General features: G+C 45.7%; 1 protein-coding gene across 5 annotated transcripts; it reads right to left on the bottom strand.

The window, feature by feature from the left end:
* Window positions 1–8141: 8141 nt before the first annotated feature.
* On the bottom strand, window positions 8142–19200 carry LOC118247600 (solute carrier family 2, facilitated glucose transporter member 3). Of its 5 annotated transcripts, none has more exons than XM_035545709.1 (10): window positions 18972–19200; window positions 16083–16178; window positions 14466–14626; window positions 13951–14191; window positions 13600–13762; window positions 12774–12961; window positions 12283–12387; window positions 11769–11870; window positions 11324–11527; window positions 8142–10878 (listed from the first exon to the last, which is right to left on the bottom strand). In XM_035545709.1, the coding sequence occupies exons 1-10, from the start codon at window positions 18984–18986 to the stop codon at window positions 10657–10659; spliced, it is 1497 nt and encodes a 498-aa protein (XP_035401602.1). In that variant the 5' UTR covers window positions 18987–19200; the 3' UTR covers window positions 8142–10656. The 5 variants fall into 5 exon arrangements, with proteins under 5 accessions (XP_035401602.1, XP_050566133.1, XP_050566132.1 ...); XM_050710176.1 differs by having other exon boundaries at window positions 8142–10802; window positions 18972–19124; XM_050710175.1 differs by lacking the exon at window positions 16083–16178 and having other exon boundaries at window positions 18972–19168.
* Between the last annotated feature and the right edge of the window lie 875 nt (window positions 19201–20075).

Below are 20075 nucleotides of genomic sequence, written 5' to 3'. Positions count from 1 at the left end.
TCCCATGAAGGTCTGCATTTTGCGATCAATAATGCTGATCTCAGAAGACCTCCCTAGGCCGCATCATGAGAGCTGGCTGGCTGTACGGACATTTTGCACCTTGTCACTACACTGCTGGAGAGAATCAAGCATACTGTATCTATGCAACTGAATTATTCACACCCACAAACCACACATCAGATATGTGGTCCTCATGGCCATGCTCCAAAACCTTCTAGGGTGCAGACAGTTCTAGGAGCCTGGTAGCAGGGCACATGGCACCTTTGGCTCCCAGAGCGTCTCAGCCACCACACACCTCCTGCAGCCCCTTGCGCTGGCACCAGGAACAGTATAAACCAATTCCCTTGGTGCCTCTGTTTCACCAACTTGCCCTTCCATAGCAGACAATAGCAGGGGATGATGAACTAAAAGCTGTGCTGTGCTTCCACAGACTCCTTGGTGTCAGGACACTGCACAAGCACATACACCTGATGTCTGTATATCTGCTGCCAATGAGAGTTTCTTTGGGTGTGCCCATTCCTGGATCACTTTTTGGCTTCAGTCTAGGACGGACACCCTGGGGACTGTGGTCTTTCCCCTACAGTGAGTGATTTTAGTGTCCTGCTTGCTCTCCTGTTTTGGATTGTAGTGGCTATGAGCTATGTATGATGAGCATGAATATTATTCCTGTATCAGAATGAGAAAAAGGTCAAAGAGTAAAGGTGCTCTTGATGCTGCTCACTCTGAAAAGCTTTTGACTGGGGCATGAAATAAGGAAGCTGAAAAACATTTATTTCAACATTTCTGCAGTAACAGTTTTTCGGAGATGGATGAGCCCTTGCAGATTTCAAAGCAACCGTGGTTTCTGTCAGGACTGGGCTTTGCTGGCACATGTCTTGGACAGTTCTCTTTCTCAGGACCTTGTCTTGCATTACCTAATGGTTGAGGATAGAGCTTTATACTTTGTGTGTAGGGAAAGGCTGCTTCTGACACACTACTCAGATAAGCTTTAGTCTAGCTGAGCCAGCTGCATTTTATATGTCCACCCCTTCTTCCTGGCTGTGGCAATCAATAGGCCTGCATTTATCAGTTTTCCCTGAGCTATTTCTGCAAGTAGCTGACAATAAATCCCAGCTGTTCTTGCTCCGTGAAAATTGTGTGGTTTAGTCATGTTTCGTCTTGGCTTCCTGTGAAAACCCATTCTGCAGAAAAAATGGGCATCCTAATTTCTACTCTACAGGATGTGAATAACTTTTTGCAGAGGCTGCCTTCTCACATCCTGTGTGGCACTTGCAATCAAGCCTCATGGCTGGTAAGACACAACCTTAATGATATTGCATTCGTGCCTTCGTGAAAACACAGTTATTGTGTTCCTATTGGAAATTGTCAAAGGCTGCCCACCTTCTCTCACCATACCCATTTGCCTTATCAGTGGTCACTGTTAAAATGTGATGATTTATCAAAGCAAGTACAGTTTCTGTGGGAACACAATACAATACAGTAATACAGGTGGAGATGGGACCAGGACAGATCAGGGATTCCCATGGTAAAAAGAACTGAAGTGAAAAAATGTCATGCCTGTTTGCGGAAACTCAGTGGGAAAGACAGAGTCTCATGGAAAGGCACAGGCAATATTTGTCCATCCTCTCCTTTCAGCAGTAACTGCCAACCTGAGGGTAGCTCTGTACCCTTTATTTAACGATGTCAAGGTTTAATTTAGATGGGCATGAGCTCTGGTCACTGCCTTCCCTGGGACCATCTTGTTCATGAAAATATCCAGCTGCAAGGAGGGGAAGTGGTTTGCTCAAGATCAGCCCCAGAACCAGCTAGTTTCTGGTGCTACAGGCACTGACCAGGAGATGGCACTGTCAGCTTGTCCTGCTTGAAGCTGGCGAGGTTTTCTCACAACCAGAGAGCACGGTTAGCAGTTTCAGTTCGACTCCGGCATGCAGAGCACCACCTCGTAGTCAGACCTGGGTGAACTACCTCCTTATGTTTTCCTGAACTTTCGCCCTGTTATCCCTTCTTTCAATGAGGTCTCTCAGGTTAAAAGCCCAGACGAGGAAACACACACCATCGCAGCATTTTGTTGCACTCAAAACAGCACGTATCACCCCTCTCCATTCAGTCTCCTCCAGTTTTCCCTTGCCTCTAATCTTACACCTGTCAGAAGTGTGTACATGCTCCAGAGAAATGATGTCTTGTGATGTTCCTGTCTGCTTTTAACCAGCGAACTCGCCCTACTGTTGCTTATCCAATATATTTGCCAGCACATTGGTGTTTCCCCATCCTTCTCTCAGCTGAGCACCAACTGCTCTCAGAATTCAAGCTCTGCTTTACCTACAGATGCCCTAGTCCTGTATCTGACTGATAGAACAAGATTATCCTTCAATACACACATTACTCCAAAGCTGCCTGTAGTTGTTTTTTTTTTATTCCCACCATCCCAGTATTCTTGGCAGCCATCTTTTTGTAACCACAGAGTGCTCTTGGACAGGCGTGAAAGGACCGGTTTGGATGGAGCATGGTGACAGAGACAAAGACTGCTGGGAGGCAGCAGGTACTGAGCTACAGTTTGTTGTAGGAGATAGAATAGACTTTGTTTCCTCTGCCTCACAACTATCTGCTCCCAATCCACCCTTACAGTCATGATCCCATGAGGGAACCCCCAAGAGTGGGGTTTCCTACTCAGCCAACAGCTAGCTAACACTAACTACCAACCACTCTGCCTTGCTTTGTTAAGCTCTCTTCAGCCATGCTGCTTTCAAGGATTCTCACATATGAGGCCTTTTTGATAATTTTTGCCTTCAGGGACCTGACTGTTCAAGGGCAAACTTTACCACCTTTTGAAATAAAAGTACAGCTATGTGGATTAGGGGAGAGTGGTTGATGTAATATACACTGACATGAGTTACTCTGTAGATATTGTCTCCAAGATCATACTCCTTTGGAAGGTGGAAGCAAACCACTAGTCTGCATACTGGGAAATGGGAAGATGTAAATTATCCCTGTAAGGGAGAATGGGATACTTATTATACAGTGTATTATACAATTACCCACACTGGTGTCCTGGCACGGTGACATTCTACAAAGAGTGCCCTATGCAACCCATCACACTCTTCAGCACTCTGACACAGGGTAGGATAAATAAGAAAGGTTAAACATAACACCTATACTAGTTGATTGTGCATTAAAATGTGCTGTAGCAATGGAGTTTCAGCTGGAGGCAGAGAAGAAACTGGACAGGTTATACAAAGCCATAACCAACTGGCCAAATACTGGCAGATTTCCTTCAACCACTATGAACATCTGGAAATGGAAGTAGCGTACCAACCTATTTGTTTTGCCACCATGTATTTCTGATGTTCTGCTGATGTTCTGCAGATGTATATCCATTGAATATTGTTTTTCTAATCCATAGGGATGCATTTATCCATGAAATACTTGGAAGTTGCATGAGACCAGAGGATGCGCCAGTGGAGAATTCATAACCTGGCATATAGAGTGAGGAAGAAAGGTTGCAAACTAGCTTCAGCTCATGCAGAATGGTCACAGGCTGTTCCTTAAGAAACATCCAGCAAGCTTCTGGCTTGTGTGGTGATGGCCATGGAGCGTCAGCTGGCAGGAAGCTTCAGTGTAGAAGGCAGGAGCTAAGACAGAAGGCCATAAAGGTTGCCTAAGCATTTTTCCATGTACTGTGGCACAGAACAGGATAGAACAACACTAGAAAGGTGGATCAGTCTTTAAGCGGTAAAAGAGAAAACTGCAGTATGTCCATGTCTGCAGGTTAGTATGGATCTGGACTAGCTGGAGATGGTTCCCCAGAGCAGTTATTGGTTCATTTCCTGACCCCTGAGAAAGAATAAGTCACTTCTTCACAGAGTAAGTCACTGTTGATTCCTCATAGCAAGGAAGCCCTATGGTTCCCTGGTTTGGTTTCCATCCCAATCTACTGAGAACGAGGAGCTGGCATTAAAGGTATATACAGGAAATATGGAGAGGAGGGCATTTATGGCTCCCATTTCTAGCGTGATGAATGTAATGGGGAACTTCAGGTAGCAGGACAATTCTGAAGGAATTTTTTGAGGAATCATTTGAGAAGGCAAATAGGGAGAAGGAGACATAGCGGGGTTATAAGTCCTTTTCAATGTATATTCACTCATATAAATCTACCACCTGTCCCTCTCAAGTTCTCCGTCCAGAAACACATTTTATTCCTTATGATCAACCCAGCTGCAAAAAACTCTCTTCCAGTCCCTCCTCATTCCCTGAGTCACTGCTCCCTCTTTGTCTATGAGACTACTGGTCATAGTAAAGCCACCTGCAGCACTGATCCCTAATAGCAGAGTGTTTACACTGAGAATGGTAGCAATGGTTATGATGTCGTCTACCTTCTCCAACAGGTCATCAGCACCTCAGTCTTCAGAGTTTTGTAGGAAAAGAGGAAAACAAAATAAACAACTACAACAACAACAAAAAACACCTCTGAGTATTTCATTCTTGTTTTTGCAAGACCACATGTAGTTTTCACTGTCACATCTTTTTATGCCTGAGATCTCTAAAACCTTTCTCAGGTCTCCCATGGAAGTGTTCTTTAATCCTAGATACAAGATTAAAACAGTGACTGTGCAGCTATATACTGCTACCATTTTTGCCTGCTCCCAAATTTGACAGTGGCATAAGGAAGAATGCATCTCCTCACTGGGTAATCATATCCTTTTAGAGAGCATTTATTCTTGAGACTTCTGAGGGCTGAAGAATTGTAATATCCTGATGCATAAAAAAGCAAAAAGTGCATGCTGTAGGGGGCTGCTGCCTTCAGCAGTGATACTGTGATTCACAGCCCGATGTGTAATGCACTGTCCCTTTAGCAGCCAGTCCATGTTCCTGACAACGAGAAAGGACACGAGGTCTCTGGGCAAAAGGAGAATGGAAGTAGCAGAGGAGGGAGAGCAGACAGAATCTGCATGGCTGGCCAGCCTACTGCCAAGGAGCCAGGGACAGACAGAAGAACACTGTTTCAGATTATGTTATTTCAAAAACTGGAAGAGAGAGAAAAAGGTAGGTTTAAACAGAGATACTTTTATCCCTAGTAGATTGGCTTGTACTTTTAATGCCCTACTTTGAACAAGAAAACACTTTGTGTGCAGCTGAATTGTTCACAACCACAAACCATACACCAGATACTTTTTCTTCGTGGCTGTGGCAATCAAGTGCCTAGCTTTTGACACCCTCCTTCAAGAAAGCAGAAGCCAAACTTTGCAGACCAAGAGTTTATTTCCCACTGCTAGGAACTCTGTTGCTCTAACATTGCTGTTTGTTTCACCTGCAAAGTTTCCCATGAGCGTTCACTGTAGAGAGAACACCTGTATTTCCCTTTAACCTCAAGAATTGATTAACTTATGCCCATGAGTCATAAGCTACAGTAAGTACATGTGCAGTCAGTACATGATCTGCAGTGGTCCCACACTAGATGTCACAGTGACTGGTGCACCAATGTGACTGCCACACACAGCTCCATGTGACCATTTGCTAAACAAGAAATGGTTGTGCAATGCAAGCAGAAAAACTTAACAGGTCAGTCATATGTCTATCAGACATGCTGAGGCTGTGTCTCTTGGAGTAGCAGAAGACAATTCATGTAAACTGTGTATTTTATTGGTATGCAGTGTAGAATCAAGGTCTAACACAGCAAGCAAGTTGTTTTAGAAGTTACACAGTCTGCCTACATTAAATGTTGCATGCTTTTAAGTAGCACCAAATGAGTTGTATTATCAAGATATATTTTAAGAAACAAAACTATTTTCTTCCATTGTCTAAGCAAACCTAATGTCCCTGAAATATACTGTGAAGACAATTGTCTTGTCTGGTATCCCACATTGTAAAGACAGGGCCAGGTTAAACAGTAAGCATGACAGACAAGAGCCATGCACATCAGGTTTTCCAGTAAGCATCTCAAGTGTCATCAAAGGGAGATCTAGTCACTCTCAAAATGAAGAAAACCTTGGAACTGTGTCCTTGGTCTAGCCCACAAAAACAAACAACAACAATAAGCAACAACAAATAGGAAAGAAAAAAAAGGAAGAGTCAGAGAGGTGTATATTTTTTGTGCAGCTCAGTATGTGTTTGATCCACCTGTTGGCAGGACCTTCTTGATTATGTGTACAGCAGGAAAGAACGTTGTACAGCGGTACCTTCTCTTGCTCCTCCATCATGGTCCCACAACAGTAGCATCAGCAGACTGTTCATACACACCTTCACAGCACCTTCCTTCCTCTCCAACGAAACTGATGATGTAGCAGTCCCCTCAACAAAGTGACAAATATTCCTTCTTTAGGGAGTTCTGATGATCCTATCCACTGAAGAAAGCAAAGCTTAACAGCTTTGCTTGGAGGTAAGACTGCAGCACTGCTTGGGCTCTCACCCTGGAACCTTCCCAAAGGAGAAAGAGCATCCCCATGGTCTCTCTAGCTAATAAGATGTCTGGAACTTAAAACAGAACATAAAATCAAATGCAAAGATATGTGCAGAGGGCAAACACCTGTGAAATTTAGCTCCGATAAATTGTGTTTTCACATTTCTTTTCACAAAAACTAACTGGTTTTCTTGTCTCTTATACACAGGAATTCATCAGAAATAACACACAAAAAGTGACAAATGTTTGCAGTGATGCCATGACACACTTTATCTTGCTCCAGCTTATAAAATAGCACGGAAACCTTTGGTGTGATTGATATAAGTGCAGCTTCACCTGTGACCCTTAGGGACCTTCTCTTATCTACTCAGCAACGGTTTCTGAGAAGGATTCTCCATTGATCCTCCAGAACTAAACTTCTCATTAAAGTTTCACTTCTTCCATTATCTCACTATTCCTTTGTGTTGTCTTCCTTCGTTTGCTCCATTTCAGGTCCAGTTAAGGTGGGGGATGCAAAGATTTAGAGTATTGTGCTTCCCACCAGAGCTGATACTTCACCAGCTCTGAGTACCCCCAAGAAATAATGTGGGGATAGTATCACAACAGCATCCACTTCAGCTGAACCTTAAATCACACACACTGCTCTGGGGACTAACAATTTTTAGAGGCCTACACTATGCCTTAAAGTTCTCTGGAGCATCACGTGCACCTAGCAAGCCAAAACAAATTTCTGCGTGCAGTCTCAAAGACTTACCTGTCCAAGTTGACCTCTGACACCTGTGACCCATCTCAGAGCTGAATGACTTTTTCGTGGGGGGTTGTGGCAGCCATGAGAACTGCCTACGCACTGGTTTAATGTGATGAACATTTCAACCAAGAAGAGCTCACCTTCCAGCACTCAAACCACTTGATGTGCACACTTTGTGCAGCCTGTCTGACTCTTGTCATCGGACAGGTTGAACTAGTCCGATTCTAGCTCTAACACATCTTGTGTTGTCTTCATTTTCCTTTTTTCTCACTTTCCTCCATCCTCTTTATCTGAAGGATTTTATCTCCATACATTTTGATGAACTGTTCTTACTTTATAGTTCCATGGAACAGATACAGACCCCTCAGGCTGTATGGTGGAGAAAGAATTGCACTATAACCGGAACTTACTGCCTCATGGGAATAGGTGGGGTGCTCAGTACTCCACATGCAAGAGCTGTGGAGATCAGCACAGACTTGCCACTGTCAAAAATGCCACAGCCCCTGAGCTAAGGGAGCAGTTTCTGACAAGTGGCCTCTCCCCAGGCAGTGAGGTTTAGTTCTTTGCCACCCTCTGCTCCTTCCACACACCCACTGTGGAACAGTATTTAAAACTGTGTTTACAGATGTAAAACCTGAGTGGGGCATAAAGGACCCTTGCCAGAAGGAGGGAGGCATTTCTAACCTCCACTCTCCTCTCCACTTGTTATTGAGAAAAACTGGCGAAGTATCACTGAAGGTCCTGCTTAGGGGATTTGGGCTAACAAGAATCAGAGAAACACATCCTTAACTACTAAGAAAAAAGGGAGTAATGGAATTCATTAAGGTAGTAAGCATGAAGCAGCCCCTCTACCACTAGAATAAAACAGCAAATCCAAGATCCAAGATGCTGGGCTAGCCAGAGATTACCAAGCAGAAGCTTAGAACATTACAGGATGCAGCCTAGGATAAAGTAGTAGGAAACAGAACTAGAGGGTACAGATAAAACCCAGAACAGGTATTTAGATTGTAACTTTTATTTTAAAAACATTAAACGGTCACAATAAGCTTATAAAAACCATCCAAAATATCCACAATGCCATTACAGAACAAAGAGATACCATGTGAGGAAGACCTACACAACATTTTGGTCCAAGCCAACACATCTCTAATGCAAAGTGGGGAATGCTCTTATGCACAGCTGTAGGAGGAATTTCCTAAAATACAGATGTCCATATGGAAATATCTCTGCAAGTGCTGGAGGCTTAAAGGGAGGGCACAATCTGTATAACTGAGCCAAAATATGAAAGTTGGAAGTGAGGGTAGTCATATAATACCTCTGAGAATAAATACCTGATAGAGAAGGCTGATGGAAAGCAAGGGAAAATTGGATGTAATAGGATAACATTGTGCAAAGGTGGGAGTACTTTAAATAACATCACAGGAAGTATTTCACAGCAGCAAATTTTACTGATCTCTGCAACTGTTTCTCATTAGGGAAGGTGAAAAATCTCATCACCAGTTACAGAAAATGCCACAGGCACTCCCAGAATATACTTTGATGGGAACTTTAACCTGCTCCAAAACAATGTTGTCAATGTTTGGGTTATCCATGCTACCACAATTTTGCTGTCACTTCTGCCTTTCTGAGCCTTTTCTTCTTCCTCTTACCCACCTTGAAATCTGGGGGCATGCTTCTTTTATAGGATGTCCAGTGATGAACTCTCATGTGAGTTTGCAGGTAGACTTCAATTTGATTGAGACAACAGAAAATGCAGGTCTAAGAACAGGAGCTTGAAATTGTAGCTACCCCTTTGCTAGTTTTTAGATAGCTTGTGCAGGCCCAGACTCAGAACACTGCAGTCAGAAAAGCAACAGTCCCAACCCTTGATAACAGAAGATACTGCATGCATTACTTTTTGCCTTCCTAAAATGAGCTGTGATAGCTTGCAACTATAGCTTGATATCTGTGTATATACATACACTTGATTGCCTAGCAATGAGACAAAGGGAAGACCATTACTTACAATGTACCATTTTTGTCTGCCATATCCCATCTAACAGGCAATATTAGACAGTTGCACACATCTACACAACACACTGGACAACAGTGGGCATTGCAACATCATGCAGATCTTCCAGAGGACACAAGGGGCAAAAACATTTGGCCTACAACCAACAGCGGACTGAGTACTATAGATCTTTCAGACTAAGCTAACATATTCCAGTAGCTCTGCTGTCTACTCCTGCATCTCTGTGAACCTACACATGCTGTAACTGACCAGTTGTGTCTACACAAGTTAGATTATGTGCCTTCAGTATTTGTAACTGTCACATAAGTTGTATGAGGTTAAAAACTATATTCCAAAGATGTTTCACAACCTGCAATTTTCAAACTTCCTGGCCTACTGGAATATAGCAGAGAAGTCAAAAAGGCAAGGCAAAAAAAAACTCACCTTGTGGTTTGCAGTTACCACCCACAGTCATCCCTACTGCTTAACTTAAATGCTTAACTGATGTATAAACTAACAACATCCCCTTGCAGCAATACCACACTTTCCAAGTAGCACTTCAGAACAAATTTTAAAATCACCACTCAAAATATCCCAAATGACACAGGGATTTTGGTTGATAAACAAGCTTACCTCTTCTCACCAGTACTGATCAATTATTTGATTCTTTCCAAAGGGCAGAAGTAACTTTTAAAGGTGATGTGCAAAATTGGCTCTGATCTACCATCTAAAACACCTGTCTTACTGTTTGGTACTGTATTTCTCCTTTACAGTTTTATTGCACCTCAAGTCTACAGCGTCTTCCATTAGAATAGCTATGTCTTAAACATTTTCAATTTCTTTATCTGTACACTTTTGTACACCATTAAAAAAATAAATATTTACAAAGTGACATACAAATAAATAAACTTAAGTAAAAGTATGTTCCCAGTCTGTCTATACAAAAAACAAAAGAACAGGAAAAAAATATGCATGTAACTTGGTCCCCTTTTTCCTGAGGCTGAAGAAGTGCACACTGGATAGGAAAAAGCTAGGAGATGGCTTTTTGGTAGGCTTGTTAAATTCCAGTGCACACTGCACACACACATACAGAGTAGACTCGAAGGGCAGGGGACTTGTTTAGTGGGTAACTTTAACTCACTACAAAAATAGTATTTAAGTTACATTATGGTCACTGCGTGCACAAGTATGTTAATCCCAAATAGCAGTTACAGGTGAGAAAAGCAAAAATATTGCCAGCTGTTGTCCATTCACCTGATGTTTGTGGCAGAGAAGATGAGATTATTTTTGCTAGAGTGCCAGGCACCTTCCAGTATTTTGACAATGAGATTTGATATCAGATTTGCTTAATGCTGGTAAGCCTGGCAGAATAGCAGGGGGGGGAGTGGGAGAATATGTGGGTGCAAAGACAATAGCAGCAGTCAGGGGGGGAAAAAAATCGTCCCAGTTCTCACGGTTTCTTTGCTCATTCCTTTAATGACTCTTTGAGAATGTAAGAGTCAAAGAAGGGGCGTGTCATGAATCTTAGGCAACTTCTTTGTCAGGTTCTATGCTGTTCATCTCCACCATGGGGTTTTTCTCCACAGGTGATGAGGCTGTGGGGCTGGTTTCTGCTTGTCCTTCAAAGCCCCTGGAGATGTCTTCAAATGTCCTGCCCTTGGTCTCCGGCACTTTGAAGTATGTGAAGACAAAAAAGATGACCAGGAAAACAAGGAAAATAAGGAAGACATAGGGTCCACACAGTTTCTGTAATGAGAACAAAAGCAGGCGGCTTTAATTTGCAAAAAATCATAAGCCTAAATGCAAGGCCATTTTCTGTTGACATGTCAAAACTCCAACACCCTTTATTGAATTGTCCTCAAACAAGATCTTTTTCTACTGATCAGGTTGATGTAGGCTTCTGAAATGCTTTAAAAGCCTTAATTTTGGTCACTTCAAGAGTGTTAAAGGGAAAGCCTTTAAATTAAGATGGCTCTAGGCTACAAGCAGTAACCAAGCAGGACATATGGTTAGCCACACTCTAAATCAACAACAACCAGAACACCAGAAAAGATTGTCCCAGCCCTCTGGCCAAAGCAGGGCCAACTTCAAAGAGATCCGGCTGGTAACGGTGAAGATTCATTCTACAACCACTCAACACCTATTCCAATGCTGCAGCACACTTGCAGTACTTTGCAAACCGGGTCCTTACCTCTGCATAGGGGAAGAGCATCCCCACCAGGAAATTAGAGGTCCAGTTAGAACAACCAGCCACTGCCATGGCTGCAGGCCGTGGGCCCTGACTGAAGAGTTCTGCCACAATAAACCAAGGGATAGGACCAGGGCCAACCTCAAAAAGGGCTACAAAGCCGAAAGTAGCAACAATGCTGATGTATCTGATCCACTCCACAGTGTCCTGCAAGGGAACAAAACACAATAAACTTCAATTTGAGAAGCAAACATGGCACAGCATAATGCAATGTCCATTAACACGGTCTACTTTCATAGTTGTATTATGAACACAGTAGCACAGTTCCAGTAAGAATGCTGTACCCCTACCCCACCACATGCTCCACCCAACCTCCGCCCTCTAACACAGCTATAGTCCTAAAGGTCCCCCACTGGGGTCAGTCTGGACAAAAACACTAATTACTCACCTTCAGAGCTAAAGCAATAGTCATAACAGCAGCACACACAGCCATGCCACCCAAACCAACTAGATGGAGTGTCCTGCGTCCTGCACGCTCCACCAGGAACAGCTGGAAATGTGGCAGAAAGAAAAATCAGTGACTATCAGCAAGAACAGAAGAGGCTCCCTCCATCAGTGTGAGCTGCACTACTTCTTTTTCATCTATCTGTAGTCCTCAGTGTCAGCAGCGATCTCAGTGCAGTTTATCAGGTTGCTCTCTTCAACACATTTATCCAGTTCTTGCTACTGCCTTTTTTCCAATCAATCTCCCTCTTCCCCTCAAGCACTCCTCACCCTTCACTACCTTTCTCTTAAAAGAAAGATATTTCTTCTTTTTTCTCCCATTTAATGCACTCTTTGCTTTTATATGCAAATGGTTAGCCCACTGTTTTGCCACAGCACAGCTAGTTATCTTCAATCACATCCCCTGAAAGATCCCATGCAGACAAGTTATTTCTCTCAGAAGGACCTGTTCTACTTACCGATACAACAGTGAAGACTGTGTTTACCACACCAGCTCCAATGGTGGCATACACAGGCTGTGTAATACCAGCTCGTTCAAAAATCCCTGTAGAATAATAGAATACCTACAAAGAGAAGCAGAAGCAGAAGTCAGATACCATCACAATTCCAGTCCTTATGAGTGTGTTCCTCATTCTCTGCCTAATGAGACAGTCTCAACAGGCACTCAGCAGTATAAAAGCACTCAACAGCACAGAACAGCATGCTTCCGGTCTAGTTTCATTCACTTGATGCATGGCTGCAACGCCTTGCCATGGTGTCTGGGAAAAATGAAAGCCAATATAATCTGTTTCATTTTAGCAATTTCTTGCAGTATCACAAAAAGTATTTTCCAGTCAAGACACAAAAGAGGTCTTTGCAAGCCTAGTTCTGTCACAATTAGTGGTGCACAACTATCCTGAACCACAAGGACAGCCAGAGGCCCAATAAATGAGAGAGAAAGATAACTCACAGCATTGATGCCCGAGAGCTGCTGGGAGAGCTGTAGAATTATGGCAATGATAATGGCTTGACGATAGTTTGGAGAACGAAAGAGCTCTGGCACAGTTGCTTTCTTCTCCTGAGACATTTTAGCACTCTCTTCTTTCATCTCCAGGATGTCTTGAGACACATCTTGTGTGCCACGGAGCTTCTGGAGAACTGTAGGGACGAATCCAGAAGTGGAAGATAGAATACTCGCAAAGACAGGAGGTTCCCCCAACCCCTACACTGCTGTTTCAGGGAGGGCACACTCGGAAGACAGAATCACCTGCCAAGTCAGTGTTTGGTCCTGCTTTGTGGGAAAGAGCCTCTATGTGTAGCTGTTGCTCATCTTTTCAAACCAGAATTCAGGGTGCTGCAATCACCATGGAAACCAAACCCAGGCACTGTTCATGTAATTTGTGCGCCTAACTTACATTTGATCCCTAATTCTGTTCATACACTTTCCAGAGCTGATTTCATCCCTCTGTGGTAGGGGAAGGAAACCCTTCAAGCTCATTGTTAAACATCAGTTTATTTCCTGCCACTCAGGAGGAGCCGACAAGCTGCATCAGCATCCCATCACGCCAGTTGCCACTCCTAATTTCTTAATCCTACCAGGAGTCTGTTGGGATGCCAGGTTTCTCAAAACTCCTGGCATTGGTGCAATCTATAGGATGGGAAGGTAGGTCTGGTGCCCTCTGGGAATCACACCCTTGTCTACCACAGGCTCTAAAGGCAATCCCAGCCTCCCACTCAAGCTCAGGGCAGGCTAGGAGCCACAACACAGCCCTGCCCCTTCAGAAATGAGTTCTTACCTGCTTGTGCTTTCTCTTCCTCCATCTTGTTGATCAACAGGAAACGGGGGCTCTCAGGGCAGAAAAGAAGAGCCACACACTGCAGGACTGCTGGGATGACGGTGAACCCCAGAAGGAGTGGCCAAAGCGCTTCAGTCCCCATGATTCCCTCCAGACCAAAAATCTACCCATGAAATGGAGAGAAAAGATGATTTAAATCTGCTAATTCCTTACCTCTATGCCACAAAGTATGACAGGACAAAATATTGTACTCAATGGCAAATGCAGCCCACTTCACAAGGTCGCAGTCCCACACAGCCCTCCCTCACCTGACCTTTCCCCTAAGTACAAGATCAAGTTTGTCAAGCCTACCTGGGCCACCAGGATGCCTACAACAATGCCCAGCTGGTTGAGGGTTCCAAAGGCTCCACGGAGGCTGGTGGGTGAGACCTCACTGATATACATGGGTACAAAGCCAGTGCAAAGACCACAGAAAAGGCCAATAATGAAGCGCCCAATGATCAGCATCTCCACAGCCTTTGCAGTCTTGGATAAGGCCATGAGAGCACCACCAGCAAAAGCCAAGATGTTCACCAGCAGCATGGAGTTCCTCCTGCCAGGGTAAAGATAACAAGGCTGAGCTTTAACTAGCAATAGAGTGGGAAAACCATGGGGAGGAGGATAAAGCTACCCATGACCCTCATCTTGAGAGCAGGAAAAGAACAGTAATTCCCATTCAGCTCCTGCCTTGACCTGCAACCATTCCTTTCTGTTCACAGCCCATACATTCCTCCTCCCCCTTCCTCTCACCTCTGCCTTCTTCCTCCCCAGAACTCCACTGCTAAATGGGAAGTCACTAATGGCTTGGATCCCTCCTCCCAACTTACCTGCCAAATCGATTGACGAAAAGGCTGACTGAGAAGGAGCCGATCATACCTCCTACTGAGAATATAGCCACAGAAAGGGACCATAATGAGGTGAGAAGCTCTGAAGAGACAGCCTCTCCACTCCGCTGGGACAAAGTTCTGTTGAAGAAGGCCTGGATGATCTGCAAGAGAAACCAGGGGGTAAAGTGGGTTACAATCCTGTGAGAGGCATTTTGCACTGGGTGAGGGGAGAATATTTCTGGAGTCTTCTGTTTTCATGGAGTCAAGCAGCAAGAATAGGACAAAAGATTAAAAGGATGCAGCAAGTCAAGGCGGCACCCAAAGCAAAGATCAAGATAGAAAAATGAGGAACTAAAAATTCAACTAAAAGTTCAGAGACTGGTAGCAGAATGATGAGGGAGGGATTGCTTCACTGAACAGAAATCATTGATGGTTAAGGAAAGTGGCTTTATGTTCTGAACGTTTCTTGATTTGAGTCACTGCTGATGTTTTTTAAGGTTGAGATGGGAGTGAGAGGGAACAATAAAAGCATGACCACGGAACGGAGGGGAACATTTATGGCAACAGCAAAAACCTAGCAGCAGAGAATGGCTCTCTGCAATGGAAATAATTTGAGACATGAAGTTTCACTGAGGCAAGCCTGAAAACTGCAGCATTATACAAAACAATCCTTCGTTGTTCCTTGGAACAGAATGAGAACAGATAACAGGGCCTTTTCCAATTTGAGGCATGCTCTTTGATAATGAGGAGAGGAAGGAGATGCAGCCTCAGAGTGCCTGCCCCCAGCAGAGGGCAGCAGGACATTAGCTAGGGGACACCCCCAGCGCCTACCCCCCCAACAGCGTATGATGTGACGCCTATTCCCGGAGATGGGGTGGATGTGGTATTAGTGACTCAGTTCCTGAGAGAGAGGAACCATCTTAGTACAAAACTACATTTCTCATTTTCTTCATCCTTTTTTTTTTTTTTATGGTGTAAACATATGATTTTGTCAGAATGCCCCAGTCACAACCCTTTTACAAGCACTGAATTTGCACTTGAACTGAAGAAGTCTGAGAGATGGCCCCTGAGAGAAACCAGAGCAACTGCAGTCTCTACCAACCTTCTCAGCTCATTTCTGTACACTGCTCACTACTTGCCTTCTGCCCCAGCTGGTTCATTCTGACTCAGAACATCCTGCCTCATCCCCTGACCTGTACAACAGTCTAGATAGCTACTCAATTTGTGACAGATTGGAGAGCAGGGTAGCATAGGGCAGTATTTAAAATAGAAGAATCAAATTATGTTTCCTCTCCTCGCATGCCCTAAAGGGGAAGGAGGGGTGGGTCAAAACTGCTAGCTAACAAAATGACAAACCCTGAAGTGGCTGATGTTCCACAAAATGGCAGATGGACCCTTCTTTATCTAGGCAACATTCTGCACTCCAAATTAATACTCCCTGCTTTCTCCTTCCTAGTAACTTTCTTGTCCTTTGAATCTCTTCCTTCCATGAATTCAAAAACCAGAACCAAACTGTTAGCTGCTTGATAGACAGCTCCCCCCACCATTTATATGCCTTTTTCTTTTCATCAGCCTCATACCTATGTTTTTCCCCACTTCACCCATCCTCCCTCTTACCTTCTCAGGAGCATTGATGACACCAGTGTTGTACCCGAATTGGAGAGATCCAATAGCAGCAATAGTAACAGCATAGATAAGGGGTGCAGTAATTTTCTGAAGGAAGAGACAATTGTTTGGTTAATTTATTTGTGCTTTCTACACAACTTGAGCACAAACAGAAGATGCAGCTGTACCTGGAGCTATGGGAACATGGTTTTATCTAGCAAGGGTATGCACCAGTAACAGAGACCCTGGAAACAGAGGTGCAACTGGACAGCGAAGTTTGGTGACTAGGAGAAAGGCCTGACCAACGTTTATAAATCCTGACATTCAACTATGCTCAGCTCAATAATGAACACACTGGCTCCATTAGTGGCTGTTATTTTGGGCTGATCTGCTTTATAGAAAAGATTTTGCTGATCATGAAACAAGGGTCAGACTCTTCCTCACGCCAACTGAGAAAGCCACTGCCCCCTTCTCCCCACCCCCAATACCTTCTCACATCTGCACCAGATCTACACTGGCAGTCACTCAAAGTTAAAACTTGCACTCTTCAGCAGCAGGTCTGCTTTTCCCAGGCTAGAACTTCCCAACCCTGCCCCAAGGCACATAAGCACAGGAGCCTAGGCTGCCAACCTTCTCCCTTTATTTGTCTTGACACTGAGTCAATAGTTGTTTGGTTTTTGTCAATGAGTTGTTTTTTTTTTTTTTTTTTTAAATAAAGCACAGACCCTGGAATTTGAGGGCATGTAAATTTTATTTATTAAAATTAAAAAACTGCTGAGCCCTCACAGCCATAAAGGAAACAGCTCCAACCTGCACAAGTCCCATAGACTGAGAAATTAAACTGTCAATAAAAAGCAACTGACATCTTTTTAAAAAAAAAAATCCAACATTTAAGCCAGCTCTGTTAGGGTGGCAGGGGGGAACAGGTGACTCAGGAGTTGGAACTTACACAGCCAGTGCTTAATTTGGCACTATTTGAAAGCACATGCTTGTCTCAAAAGGGACTGTAAGCTTTTCTAGAAGTTTTAACAGTCCCAAAACTTTCCAATTATTCTCCTAAGGCTGGCAGGGCAGAGATGCAAGGCCATGGGGCCTACTGTCACAGTTCCTGCAATTTCTCATTTTCCAGCTCACTCCAGAAGCAGCAGTTCCCAAGGCTGCCAGCACTCACACTACCCTTTACCGATCCTTTAAGCCAGGCATGTAGGTGCTTCTGGCCTGCACACTCCCACAAAGCTACCAGCTAGGCCTCAGTAAGCAGAAATTAAGGAAACTGCTCTCATGCATGGCTTCCCCTGCCTACATCATTTAAATATCTCAGTTTGAGGTCGCTTCCTACTAAGGTTAATGCCGCAGGCAGAGGACACAAGATCCTATATTCTTGCATGGGGCAGATGATTCCCATGGTACAATTCACACTTGAACATACCCCAGAGGATCCAAGCCTTTTCTCTGCCACCCTGTGACTGCTCCCCTCATTTTAGAGGGCAAATTGTGGCACAAAACCACATGGACACAGCTCTTCCAAAGCACATAGATGCCAATAAAAGGCCGTTAAGACATCTAAGCGCTTTTAGGACTCCAGGCTAGGTGCCCCTTAGCTGGTATACCAAAGGGGATGACAAAGCCCAGCTGTCCACACTTCCAACACAATGACTCAACAGAAGAGAATCTTTCCCCTCAAGGCTCTGCTTTGTCATAGTGGTCATGGTCGACCTTTTTCTTCTGGGTGCAGCAGGGTCTACAGGGTATCTGCTCTGGAGGGACATCTTGCCTACATAACGCATACATAAGCTAGTTACGAGGTTGGTTCTACTACCACCTTTCGTAATGCATTTTCCGGAGTGTTGCCGCTTATTCGTCTCCATCTCCTGCCCAGCATCACACCACCCAAGACATCACATGGCCTGACCCAGCCTCCCCGGGCCAGCCAGACCATGAGCTAATGTATGGATCATTTGTTACTGCTCGCTGTGCCTCGCTTCCCAAAACGCAAACAGAGATCAGAAATAGTACAGCTACATCCACCCCAACCAAGGTTGAGGTCTACACACCGGCAGAGAACTCAAACCGCCACCCCTCCCCTCCGACCACAGGCACAGTAACTCCCGTCTCCTTCACTGCAGCCTCAAAGCAGCACAACTTGTTGAATCCTCCCCGGGATGCCTTGACGAGATCCGAGTGACCTTGACGGGATGCTCGCTCCTTCCCCTCCTCATCCTCTCACCCTACCCACTGCTCTCACCAACATGGCGCTGGGGGCCCGCGGCCTCCCTCAGGACGGCGTTTCCGTTACCGGAGCCATCCCTCCGCACCCTGCCCCGGGCACAGGCACCGATCCGCCGCTCCCCTTCCCCACCCTGCCCTCGGACACGGCGCCCACCCGCTACAGGGCTCCACGGCCTCCGGAGGGGAAAGGAGGAACCGACCCGTGCTGCTCGCTTCTCAGAACCGAGTAACGGTTTTAACGACGGCCGCGGCACCGCCACCGGGGCCCCTTCACGGGCAGCCCCCGTCTGGCCACCACGAACCCCCCCCCCCATCCCTCCCTCCCTCCAGCCGGCAGCCCCGGGACCAGCCGGGCGCACGTTAATTGGATCGATACCAATTAACCGCGGGGAGCGTCACGCGGGGACACGCGCATCGCAGCGAATCAATCCTCGCTCCCCCCCCACCCCCAAAATAAAATAAAAATAAAAATCAACCGGCTTTCACAAACACACTACCCCCCCCCCCCAATAAAAAATAAAAAAAAAAAAGTTAAAAAATGATAAAAACGCAGTCTTCCCAAATAAATAAATAAATCCAGCCTTCGCCAACACGCCCGCCCCCGCTCCCGCTCCCTTCCCGGCAGACGTGGCTGTTTCTCCGAGCCGCACACCCCCATCGAGCGGCGCTCACCTTCTTGTCGGCCATCTCGGGCGGCAAACGGCTCCCAACGCCCGCTCCCCCCGCGCCTAACGGAAAGCCGGCTCCGCGGCTCCGCTCCGCTCCTCCGCCCGCTCGCTCACGCACTCGCTGCCGGCCCCGCCCACTGCGACGCCTTCGTGAACGCGCCCGGCGGCCCGCGGGCTGCCCCGCATTTATGGGCTCCGCCGCGGGACGGGGCGGGGCGGGGCGGGGCGGCACCACGCCACATGGGGGGGGGGGGGGGGGTCGCGGCCACGCTGCCCACTTCACAGGGCGAGAAACGCTTCTGGGTGTTTGGGCGTGGTGTTTGGTTGTTTGCTCGCTTGTTTTTACACAAGTATAGATATATATATATATATATTTACCACACACCTATAAACCATGGGGGCAAAGCTCGAGGTGTGGCTGCGTTTGGTCTCAAAGCCCCTATCCTTCCAAATCAAGTTGGCCTCGTCAAACGACGCAGGATTTTGCTGTATTCGGAATCGTCCAAATTGTGGAAACGGCAGCGGTTCGGGTAGAAGTGAAGCTGGGGAGAAAGCTGGCACATGGCATTTTTTCAAAACAAGAAAGACTGGCTGGGGACCCACCATCCCCTTCGTCACCAAGTTCCGAGGAACTCGAACGTCAACATTTTAATTCCGTTTCTGCTATTTTTTTTCCACGGTCGCCTGACCACAGACCGGCTACCAGAAATGTACAGTTCAAATGAGGTGACAATGTCCCCTCACGGGTGCTTTCTGCGTTGTTGTTGAAGCAGTACTCCCGACAGCAGGACTGCTGTGTAAAAGGACAAGGGAAAACTGCGCATTCCTCTTTCTTAGGCTACGTGATAAAAGCTTGTCCTCACACCCACCAAGGAGCACCGGGAGACAATGGCGGTGGGCGAGGGGGTTACACACAATAACCCCCTGCCCCAGCTGCTCCCAGGGCCATCACGGGAGCCATCAGCCCATCAAAGGCCCATCCCCAGGCACACGGCAGGGGGGAAGGCAAATTAAGGTCTGGGAGGATGTGACACTGCGGGCTCCCTGCCGGGCCTGCCCCCGGAGAGCCATCAGCCTCATTGTCCAGGTGTGAAAGCCATCGGGATGA

This window comes from Cygnus atratus, chromosome 1 (genome assembly GCF_013377495.2).
Source record: "Cygnus atratus isolate AKBS03 ecotype Queensland, Australia chromosome 1, CAtr_DNAZoo_HiC_assembly, whole genome shotgun sequence".
Classification (NCBI taxonomy): Eukaryota; Metazoa; Chordata; class Aves; order Anseriformes; family Anatidae; genus Cygnus; species Cygnus atratus.
The sequence above is the reverse complement of the archived record's forward strand: the minus strand, read 5'-3'. Positions and strand labels throughout refer to the sequence as shown.